At 43.8% G+C, this 12,225-nt stretch overlaps 2 protein-coding genes across 2 annotated transcripts; both read left to right on the forward strand.

Annotated features, from left to right (window-relative positions):
* Positions 1–9,199: 9,199 nt before the first annotated feature.
* MELLADRAFT_114396 (uncharacterized protein) lies at positions 9,200–9,716 on the forward strand (the record flags this gene model as incomplete). The annotated part of the gene is made up of 2 exons (XM_007419299.1): positions 9,200–9,281; positions 9,379–9,716. The coding sequence occupies 2 exons, from the start codon at positions 9,200–9,202 to the stop codon at positions 9,714–9,716; spliced, it is 420 nt and encodes a 139-aa protein (XP_007419361.1).
* A 231-nt stretch (positions 9,717–9,947) lies between these two features.
* On the forward strand, positions 9,948–10,391 carry MELLADRAFT_114397 (uncharacterized protein; the record flags this gene model as incomplete). Its single annotated transcript, XM_007419300.1, has 2 exons — positions 9,948–10,134; positions 10,180–10,391. The coding sequence occupies 2 exons, from the start codon at positions 9,948–9,950 to the stop codon at positions 10,389–10,391; spliced, it is 399 nt and encodes a 132-aa protein (XP_007419362.1).
* Between the last annotated feature and the right edge of the window lie 1,834 nt (positions 10,392–12,225).

The raw sequence follows: 12,225 nt of genomic DNA on the forward strand, positions 1-12,225 counted from the left end.
TTTCCACTTTCCTTCAGACGGCAGGCTTCCGGTTGTAACAAGGATGGCTCGCCCTTGGGTTATGGCCAAATGTCAGGTCAGATATGCAACAGAATGTAACAAAGCAAGGTGTGCAAACATTGCACACCTCGCATGGTCACAAAAAATGGCAACAATTGGATTTACAATGTCCCATTTCACCCTGAAGATGTTGGAAAAATGGCCAAAACTCCGCCTTAAAATAGATTTTGCAATTTAAACATGAGTCTATTATAACACTTGGCCCATGGGCCCACTCCTTCTGGCTCAAATTGGACAATGTTCCATCCTAAATTGACCTTACATCTCCTGCTCATCTCCAAAACATTGCCTATACTCCCTGAAGATGTGGGAAAAATGGCCAAAACTCCGCCTGAAAAGAGATTTCCTCATTTGAACTTGAGTCTATTATAACACTTTGGCCATGGGCCCACTCCTTCTGGGCCAAAATGGCCATGGTTCTCTCCCGAAATGACCTTACACGTCCGGTGCTTCTCCAAATCATGCCTATACTCCCTGAAGATGTGGGAAAAATGGCCAAAACTCCGCCTTAAAACAGATTCGCTTATTTGAACTTGAGTCTATTAGAACACTTTGGCCATGGGCCCACTCCTTCAGGCCCAAAATGGCCATGGTTCTCTCCCAAAATGACCTTTCTAACCTTTTTTATACTATTGCAGCTTCCTTCACTTCACTTTGGTGCACATTTAATGAGCACCTAAGTATGATAGTTTCACAATTACAATATAGATGAGATAAATTGTAATTGTGAAAATATCATACTGAGATATTGTCATTTGGTAACATTTCACACCCAAATGGCCAACCAGTGTGGTTTTGTTTTGGTGTGTGCCGTACACAAGGGGGGGTGTGGACCATTCCCTCCAGTTGAACACTGCTGCGCCATCCTTTACAAAATGTTGATTTATGGGGTACAATTTTCAATTCCATTGGCCTGTGGGAAAGCTACCTCAAAGTGGTTAGCACGCGCCACTTTGAGGTAGCTTCCTTTCTGGCTAGCAGCTACGAAGTGGGGTACTCAAACGCCCATCACCCCTGTCACTTTGCAATGTGAGCTATTGTTCATCACTTACGTGAACAAACGTAAGAGATGACATCTTGGGATATTGCCTCAGGGGGCATACACACCACCAGCATGTTCCATTGTTGAACCACCGTATCATATCCCCCTCTTCGTATCTTCACGCACAAGCAACGCAAAATGGCCAACAAGAAGAAACATCGACCCCGGCCAGTTGAACGCCTCACTCGCTTGATGCTCGTGTACTAGCTCTTAGAAGAGTAGCTCGCACTCAGGCCTTGCTGGCGAATGGCAATGAACCCCTGCCTCAGCTCTTAGGCGAAGTCGAAATGAGATCATTAGACCATCACTCAGGTGAAGAATCAGGTGAAGAACCCAATGAAGCTGACCTCGCTGCAGATATGCCTTTGGAAGGCCTGGACCCAACTATGGATCCACCAGACGCCATTTTGGAAGACGCGAAAGGACTCAATAGGGGTTTCTACTCGGGTCGGAGGGCTCATGAAGAGATACAGTGGCGAACTCGACACCCTGGAATGTTCCAAGCCTATGTCAAGATGCGACAAGTGACCAGTGATTGGTCCAATCCGCAAACATTTGATCATGATCACAAAAAGCCATGTAATTGTAAACCTAATCCACGCACTGTGGACGTGCTGGATCTCTGTTGTGAGTAGTCTCAAATTGTCAATTTGAGGCCAAGATTGATGATTTCTTCATAGATCTAATTATTATGATCTCATAAAGTTCGTAAACAGGTTGTCCTGCACTTTTGTAAGTGTAGCGCAAATGACCAAGTACGGCTCATCAAAGCGGGGTATATCGGTGGCAGCCCAGATGTTCCAGTTGCGGCCATAAGCATACGACTACTATGTTTCTTCCATATCCTTTGGAAGTACTGCTGCATCGGGTACCAGCCATTTGCACTTGCGTTGACCGAGTTTCTTGACCCAGGGAATCCAATGTTTCTCGCCAAGGGAGGCAAAAAAGTATGGCACTTCGAACATAATCAATGGAACCGAGACTCCTATGATGATTGACCTGCTCCTGTCCTCTAGGCTCGCGAATGGAATCGATCTTTGACTTCAGCTGTGGATACTTATCAACAAATGCTTGTGATGGCCGATGAAGAAGCATCGAAGGCACTGAAACTTACCGAGCACGATCAACTCGCGCTCAAATGTCCGCAATGCTTTGGCCCCGGTGTGGGACCATTGCCGGAAGGGGAACCATGTCACTGTGTCTGCATCGACGGCAATTTTCAACATCGGCGACACCTCGCCGCAAGTATCGAGTTGGGTGGTGTAATTACCCCGTTCATGTTTCTACCTCCTGAGAAGTTGGAAGAGATGCGTTCTTCTGTACCAACACCAAGGAAAAAAAGTGGAAAAGTATCATGGGCGGATGCAGAAGTGGTCAGTGTTTGACCGATATGACCTCAATCAAATAGGATGGCTGACAAGGAAAATTTTGATGGAGGACAGGATCCATGCACGGCGCGACATACAGCAGCCGATGATGTTTGAGGTAAAAGTCATTGGAAAGGCAATGACGAAACCGGCCTGGAGGCTTTGGCTTGCAGGCATGACCAATACCTCAAATTTATTAGTATCGTCCAGAGCGGTGAAAAGTTCAGTCACATTATTAAGTGTCAAACATTTTGACACTGATATTATCTATCTAATTTCCCCAGGAACATATACCCACTGGCACTGATTGACTGGCTACTGCAAGCCACTGAAGGTCGACCAGGGAAACCAGATGGAAAGCTTGGGGTACTTTATGACATAGGGTGCAACATATTGAAGGGTATCGTGAAGGCAGGCTGAAATCATTCCTGTTTGAGATACCAGTAAATCTGACCATCAGTTTGGTCCAAATTAGCGAAACCAATTCCCCGTTGAACGACAATTCAACAGACTGAAGTTTGCAACCAGCTTATTCCATTCATTTGTCCATGAATGGACTTGTCAGCTAGATTATAACCCACGTATGAATGACGGTTGGGGACTTTCGGATGGCGAAGGTTGTGAACGCATATGGTCCAAATTCGAACCTCTAGTTTGACGGCTGCGTTATTCTACCGCCCAGCATCGGTTAAATGCACTCAACTTTGCTAGCCTACACAAGAACGACGTTGGGAGATTGAATGCCGGTGCGTTCATTTTTATCATTTTCATTTCGGTACTGCAAGCTGAGATAGGAGCAACAGTCCAAAATGCTCTGAGTCACCTTACGAAAACAAAAGCGAAGCTGCAGGGCGCACGGGACAAGCTGGCTACTCTGCATCGTGAGCACGGGTTAAGTGTAGAGTATATTGAGGAACAGTGGCGGCGTAAAAAAGAGCTACAGCTGGAAGCATTAAGTGAGACCAGTGCAACATACCTAGCCAAGCTCGGTGAGCTGGTCAATCTCGAGGAAAAGCTCCTTGCTGCCCAGTATGTGAAATTTTAATTCGACGTTGGTTCATTCGGATACCCGAAGCCAAAGGCTGAGAAAGGAAATTGATTTAGAGGAAGACTAAGTGCGTTGCAACGAAAGAAACGATCAAAGCAAGTTGGCCGTAAGAAGCAGGCTATGGTCTCATTGCCCAGCACTCTAGTGCAAACTGAAGAAGCCATTGAAGGCGTCACTGAAAAACTGGGGGAAGTCGAGTTCCATGAGCTGACTGGTGTCAATGGTAATTTTTGGTCTATATATATAGACAATGGCTACTACCTACTAACTAGTGGGTTCATGCTTTGTAGATGCCCGAGCAAAACCGTTGGTTAAAATCCAGGTAGCCAAAGGTCGGCTTGTGGAGGCCAAGAGTGGTGTACTGGAGCATCGCAGACGTGCGGGAACTGCACGTGGTAGGTTCTCTTAACTTTAATGCATCTTATCAATCGATCTACTTGCCTCTGATAAACCCAGTACTATTTTTCCATCTACGTGAATATTTTGAAGGTACCAATGTACAGGCTAAGATGAATCGTCTGAAATTATTGAAAAATGCTGAGCTCCGACGAAAACATGCTACATATACTCGTCTGGCCAAAAGCTATAATGAGACATTTGATCCAAATGACCCACTTCCTACACCACCACTCCTTGAGGTAGAGAAAATGGAAATAACGGACCAATTCTTCAATTGTGGTAGCCTTACTCATCCACAAGAACCTTGGGCGGTTGACGCCGCGACTCAGGATGGCATTGAAGCCTATCTGGATGCGAGTCGATGTGACGAAGAGCTTCGCCGAATCGCAAAGGAGGCAAGGCAAATGATGAACTGGGGATTGGAATTCCAGGATAAGATAAATGCCCTCCGGGATGAGACCAGTTCAGGTAGGTGTAGGTATGGTTGTGTCGAAAGATTTGTGTATCTTGGACTGAAGTAAACACAATTGACATTGGATTTTTAGGTATTGTACCCGTTTGGGCCACCTCAAAAGAGGTGATGCAGTCTTTGCATTCAATACTCATGGAACGTTCTTGTTGTCTATGGGTGCGGTGGCAAGAGAAGATATGCCTGTTGGTCAGCTTGACAACACCACCGATGGGCAGCGAGTACAATGATCAAGAGCAGTGTACCAAGTGGCGCAAGATGGTAAAGGATAGTCTTGCAGAGTGGGAGGGAATCATTCAAATAGTGAGTATTGAAGGACAGGGTGATGATGATGAATATGAAGGTACTGAATTTGAAGATGAAGATGAAGATGAACCTCACGAGGCGCACGAAGAAGATGAAGAGGATCAGGTTGAAGAATGAGTGATTTATTTTGATGAGAAATGAATGGATGACATTGAAAGATTGTAACCAGTTCACGGAATGACGATATACTAGGTGACCTTTGTGAAACAAAATAGTACATACATTGTGAATGACATTGTGAATTTGGAAGCTCATTGTGAAGATGGGATTTCAAGTTCATTTTGTGAACTTATTGTGAATGCTCAAGTCTACCTTGACTCGTGTGAATTGGATAGTTCACAATGTTCACAAACCTGTGAATTTTGTGAACTCATTGTGAACTATCAACTTGTGAACTTGGAATATATACTATTTGTGAACTTGGAATATATACTATTCACAAGCACACCTTGAGAGTTCACTATAATTGTGTACTTTTGTGAACTGTACGTTTCTTGGGGTATACTTGTGAGGAGTTCACAATGTTCACATTGTAACTTGTGAAGATGGTAATTCAAGCTTTACTTTGTGTACTTATTGTGAACTCCCAAGTCCACCTTGTGAACTTTGTGAACTTCAAAGTCTACCATGTGAACTTGGAATATTGTATCATTCACTTTCACAATCACAAGATTCACAAACACCACATGGTAAGTTGACAAATTGAGTATAAATGTGTACTTTTGTGATCTTTGGGTGAACTTGTGAACAGGTAACCTTGTTGACTTGTGAACAGGTAATCTTGTGAACTTGTGAACCTGTGAACTTGTGAACTTGTGAACTTGTGAACCTGTGAGCTTGTGAACCTGTGAACTTGTGAACCTGTGAACCTGTGAACTTGTGAACCTGTGAACTTGTGAACTTGTGACCTTGTGAACTTGGTAACTTGTGAACTTGTGAAGTTGGTAACTTGTGAACTTGTGAACTTGGTAACTTGTGAACTTGTGGACCTGAACTTGTGGACCTGAACTTGTGAACTTGAGAACTTGTGAATCTGAAATTGTGAAATTGTGAACTTGTGAACTTGTGAACGTGAAGTTGTAAGCTTGTGAGCTTGTGAACTTGTGAATTTGTTCACATTCAAAACTGGCCAAACTAGTGTGTTTGATAAAGATCACAAAATGAGTGACTTTGTGAACTACTGGGGAGATAATCACTTGGCAGTTCACAATGAGTTCACAATGACCATGTTGTAAACTGGCATACTCGAGAGTTCACAATCAGTTCACAAACTTTGTTTGTATACATACATTGGTAACTCAAGAGTTCACAATCAGTTCACAAAATTAGTTAGTATACATACATACATAAACGATATCACTTCTGTCACTTCATCAATAATATACGTTGTGAACTTGGAACATGAAACTTCACACGTAGAGTAACATGTATTCAATTTCACCAAGGACTTGTCTGTACGATTGTGAACTGATAGTTCAAATCAAGGAATTGTATATGGCTAATGTCACATTTTGTCGTTGTTGGTGGGAACTTTGACGTTCTTCTGTATCTGTGAGACAGGATATCGAGCAGCCTGGATCTGATAGTCCACTTGTCATCTGAATCATCACATGATCGGAATCAAACATTCATGTATTGATTTCTTAAATCATGGTTCATTTATTTATTTGACAGTTTCTTATTGGTTGAATGTTCAAGAAGAAGACACAAAGATGTTATGTAATCGATTTTGGACTAGTCAATTACTCAGTTGCAGTCATAGCCATAGAATATCAATTGTGTGAAAATGAAATGGACGATCAATTTGAAAGATAACACGAAAGAGAAAGACAATATTGGTAGGAGAGGAAATTGATCCATTTGGGATGGAGGTAAAAATATTCAAGGATTGCATTGCATCCAGGGACACCTACATAGATGGTGGTGGGCTGGAGCTTTCAGCCGGGCGATTTTGAGTCATAATTAAGTCAGCATCAATTAAGTTGGCTTCATCGTCAGCTTTTGGTGGAGCTTCTCCTCCACAACTTGAATCTTGTAGGACAACCTTATAATGGCCAGCCTCAATGTCTGCCAACCATAGCTTGTGCGTGGCAAGAGTCATCTTCTGAAGCTCGGTTGAAAGCATAAGATCAGTCATTTGACTCTGTTCAGTTCTTTGTACCATCAACTTGATTCCACCTTTGAATTCCCTTTTCTTGAGAGCAATATGAGGGCTTGAGGTCTTTGGATGACAATCCAAGTGCGATAAGGGTGGTTGAAGATATTGGGCTGGAGTGAGATAAGACATTTAGGTCACTCCGAGTTCCAATGGATCGAAATTGAATTACGCACCAACTTGAGTGTTTAAAGCAGCAATTAGTCGGCCTTTGATCTCATCACTGGGCTGGACTTTCTTCGCTTTTGTTGGTCGGGCTTTTGGGTCGGATTGGGTTACTTGCCGCACAAACTTTTCGAGAAGATGCCTGGTTCCATTGCTGACCGCTAACCAATCATCGCATGACGAAGTTTCCATGCTCCACTGGGCATTCCGATTTTTAGTGTCGGGTGACCAAGAAGACGCCATGAGTGAGTAGTCTATTCCGTAGCGGATCTTAAGAGTCTGAAGCTACTGTTGCGATGAGACAGTGTGAGTGTTATGGGGTCAGCAGCAACACATGAGTTACAACAAGGAAACAAGCCTGACCTCATCATCAATACGTTCGACCTCCATAATCCCCTTGTTTTGCCGAGCTGTAGCTAGGTGAGGTCCAAACTTGTCTTGCCCGAGATCCCTTGCGACCTTGTCAGTATTAACCAGCCGTTTATATATTGGGGTATATTGCTCGATCTCATCGGGGGTGAGGGGTTCGGTTTTTGATTCAGCTGGTGGTAGCGCCCACCCACACGCCAAGTAACCAAGAGGAAAGAAAAGTTGATCGTTGAATATGTCCTTTTCCTCGGGCTGGTACGAGCTCCATTTTTGGCCTAGGTAAGTGTTTCGCTCTTTGAAGCCGTTGGACTCATTCCTAGCCGGCACTGTGGGGTGGTGAGATCACGTCAGATGGCCCTATAATCAATTGTCAATAATCGTTCTTGAAGACGTACTGTCAGCTATGCTACTTTCTATTCCGTACTTCAGATAACATTGGTAGAATGTACGCTTTGTCCGCATGCTGACTTCGTGTCTATGAAGAAAAGGAAAGAGTCAAATGTTTGGTTTCAGTGGTGTGCAATGTGAAGATGGGCTCGTACTGACAAGAACTCATTGATGGTTTGTTCGCTACATTTTGCAACCAAGGCCAGCAGTTTTTTGGCACGGAAATAGATATACTGAAGATTCTTCAGTTCTTTTTGAACGTCCTGTGGAATTCGATTTCGTGTCTTCCGAGCTCCGGCATGAAGAAGTGAATCAATTGTACTTAAATCCAACTCGCTCTCTTGATAGTTGTGAAGTGTAAGCTGAAACTTGGATTTCTTCGATTGGGTGGTGGGTTGGGGGGTTGGTTTTGATGCCTTGGGGACGTTGGATGTATTGGCTTGGGGTAACTCAATGTCATCCTCCCAATCTTCATCGTTGGCTTGTTGGAGTTGCTCGACATCGTCCGGGTCAAGGACAAATGATGAATCATCATCCGAGGTGGCATCATCACCATTAAGGGACTCGCGTTGAGCTGGATGTTTGATGGTCTTTGTCTTGGATGACTTTGAGGTGGTGACGTTTTTGGCTTTTGCTCGTGGTTCACTCCGGGTCCGGCGTTTTGAGTTTGGTGGTTGCTCAGGTGAGGATGGCCGTTTTCGAGTTGGGCAAGGCATGATTTGAGGGGGAGGTATTTGGTTGGATAATGTAGGGTTGGTGGTGGTTGGTTTACGTTAGTTTGATGATGAGTGGTGGTGTTGAGGTTTGTGAAAGCTGTGTGAGTGACACCATGTGTCATGTATGTGTTGTCTGAGTCGGACTTGTGATGTGATGTGATGTTGTGTGCACTTGTACTTTGGGACCGGGAATGTATTGATTGTGAGGGAGGCTTGTGATTGTGAGATAAACCCTCTGAGAGTTGTGAGTGTATGGCTGTGAGTAGTGTGAAGTTGTGATTGTGAGCGTTGTGAACTTGAAGCTGCAATGAATGTTATCCCTGATTTGAGTTGGGATATATGCCAATGGCCACCCTAATGTTGTTGAATGTAAAATTTATATACATCATTGTATGCATTGAGTGGCTCTAAATACATCAGTTCCACGATTTTGGTGATGTTGTGATGTTGTTAAGGACCTTTGAAGTTGTGGTGGAGGTTACTCCAGATGCATGTCATGCATCTGAGTTACATCTGCACCAAAATTATGGAGCCGCTCGGATGATACAGGGTCAGGTATCTTCGGGGCGGCTCCGGACTTTTAGTGTACACGAGGTGCAAACATTCAGCAACCTAACAAGGACACAAGCAAAGACAAAACCAACCTTGTGGAACAACCAGAATCCCCTCAAAGTGAGCTTGACTACTCGAGGTATGATGTTGCCGAGCTTCGTCAGATGGTGCTTGAAGTGGGAATCGACTCGGCTGGGATGAACAAGGAGGAGCTGGTCACGACCTGCCGCATTTACACAGATCTGAGTAAGTTACACAAGATTTCTCTCTTATGAAGCAGTCAGAGAATCACTAGCCCGGGCTGAATCACCTTTTTTTGGGCATCTGTGCATCATCATCACAGTTATACCACCACCCCTTCCGCCTGTACATCAAGACCAGCTTGGAAAAACGGCATCAACATCAAGAGTACAATCTACCTTCCAAATCCAACCTCATGAATCCAGCCAAGGTAAGTTGGTTCCGTTGGTATGCTTGCTGATGGAGAAGCAAGCATCTGATACTACTATGAGTCATCCTCCAGCCGGTCCTAGCCAGTCAAGTAGAGCACATCCACCCGCAGTCAAAATGGAGTCCTCAACTGTGGTGACTACCAATCTTGACATCAGTGGCACACCAAATCCTGAGCCAAATCAATCAATGTCACCACCATCTTCAAACCTCAAGAAAGGAAAGGGTTGAGCACGTGTACAAACTGGCGACGGATCCGAACAAGACAACACTTCAGGAGAAATTAATCTTTTGGAAGAGTTGGGTAAGACCAATAAACCCAAGCGTCGCAAAAAACCGAGTGCGGATGCCATACAAGAGGAAATCAGTCAGTCTGGTGTGGCAAAGACAAACCAGGGTGAGCGTCTATACAATCTAATTTGTGTAGAGTGGGACACACAACTCACTTCATTTTTTCTCAATATGATTACGACGAGTGTTCCTCCAGAAGGTCCCAGCAAATCAAACACCAAAGCTACACCAGTAATCAAAATCAACCCTTCACCTGAGGCCGATACAACTCGTGACAACAATCGATTCTTGAACTCTGAACCAAATATGTCTCTGTCGCCACCATCTTCAAATCATAGGAAAGGACAGAGAAGAACTTGTGTGTGAATTGATGATGGATACCAACATGAAGAGTCTTCTAAAGATATCAATGATTCAGAAGATTTCAATAAGACAGATCAATCCAAGAGGCGTGAAGTACCAAATCCGGATGTCATGCAAGAAGATATTGGGCAGCCTGATGTAGAAAACATAAACCCAGGTGAGCTCCTATCAAATCTGAGTCTCTTCGAGTCAGACTTAAACCATGAACTGACAACTTATTTAATTAATGATGCAAGAAACAGTTCATGGTGAAAATAAGACTTACACCGAACTTAAAAATTTGTGGCTTGTCTCAAGCCACAAGGTTGATATACTTACAAATAAAGTGGACGTACTCACAAATGAATATAAAACCTTGTCTCGATTGGTGAAACAACTGGTAAATGAGTCTAGCGAGAAAGGTACTAAAAAAAAGACCCAAGGCGGCCGCACATCAGTGAGTATTGACAGTCCACCTTATTGGTTTCCTCCATCTGGCTTCATTTTGATGCATTAATCTGAACTTTTTGTGAAGTCCTATATCAGATTTCATATTGACGTCATGCTAGGTAGAAAATCAGATGATACTCCGCTTCCACCACCAGCTGACTTGCAAGAGAAGGAAAACTGGATGGTTGAAAAGGATCTCAACAATGTGGAGATCGACCTGGACAACTTCCCTGGGCCTGATAATCAAAGCTCAGTAGATCCGCACTTTCCATACGAAGATGGCCCCGGGCATCCTGATTCAACTCCTCAACAGCTTGCTGTGATGTGGAAGTTGATGAACGCGGTCGGCATGCAAACCTTTCGCCCTGATTTTTCAGAGGCAGCACGATCACCAGAAAATAAATGGTTGTGGGATGTTTCTGAGAAAATATTTATCAAGCTGGTGGAATGTGGTGAGTACCCGGGGGTAAGTTTGGATAGCACTAATAGGGATTTCATCAAAGAGTGCTTTTCTGCCCATTTTCAAACATTAAAGAAGAGGCAAGTTTGCAACAATTTTCATAAACTTGACACGAATTTATTAACTGACACAATCTGTTATTTCGTTAGATTTCGTACTGAGAATTGGGAAGAAGAGCGTAAGAAAGCGGCAGCTGATGCAAACAGACGCACAACAAGGTTGGGTTGTGTGAGTTTGTCTTTCTCAAATATATATCTCAAATTCTGATATGGATGTGCGTTTTACCAAACAGCTCAAAAGGGCCCAACAGCAAACAGTGATGAGTCACGAGAGATTATGGCCTTTGATACCTCTAATTGAATCTACCTGTAGCGACGATGAAACAGATACTGAAAGCCCGGCAGCGGGCAAAGGCCCAAATATTGTACGAGCCCTCGAATGGCGTAGCAAAGAGCTATCTAACGTCTGGGAGCGTCTAGACAAATCACAAGTACAGCTCAAACACAGTCTCACTCCAAGCACCTCCGGCTCTCCTAACCGAGGACGACCCTCTTGCCAACGTGTCCGTCAGACAAATGCACCAGTAAGTAAGATCTCGGCTCCAAGCAAGTTACCGAGTGACTGCTATGCACCGGATTTTTTAAACGGACTTACCGCGATGGAAAAAGCACCACTCCAAGTGTCATCGGCGCTGGTGTTGCCTGGAATTGTTTGGGCTTTGGTTGAACTCGGCTTTTAAACTTTCAACATATCCTCTGAATGTACTCTTGGGTGATTAAAGAGTAGGAACACTATAACTCAGGATCAAATGGAACTTTTTTTATCGTTATTTTTTATTGTTTCAAATCAGATGAAGTTTGGTCTATTGGTCTTGCCAGTATCAACCTTTATCATTGTAATTCTGCGCTTTATAATGATTTTATCTCTCATTCAAAACTAGTGCCACAGTTGGTATGTCCAACTTCTTGTGAATAAGGCCCGCTCAATACATAATCCATGTACAGTGAACTACGATTTCCTCCATCTTGATCAGGTAATCTCTGGTTGGTCCCCAAGCACGAAGGTAAACTTGCGCTTCAGGAGTGTTGACCCGTGTGTAAGGATCAAACTCCTTGAGTGGTTCTGGAAGCACGGGAAAACACTGAACCTGTAGCCACGTTTGAGAGCGATTTTGAGAAGCAATAGGCACGGGATATC

The sequence above is a fragment of the Melampsora larici-populina genome (assembly GCF_000204055.1).
Source record: "Melampsora larici-populina 98AG31 unplaced genomic scaffold MELLAscaffold_156, whole genome shotgun sequence".
Classification (NCBI taxonomy): domain Eukaryota; kingdom Fungi; phylum Basidiomycota; class Pucciniomycetes; order Pucciniales; family Melampsoraceae; genus Melampsora; species Melampsora laricis-populina.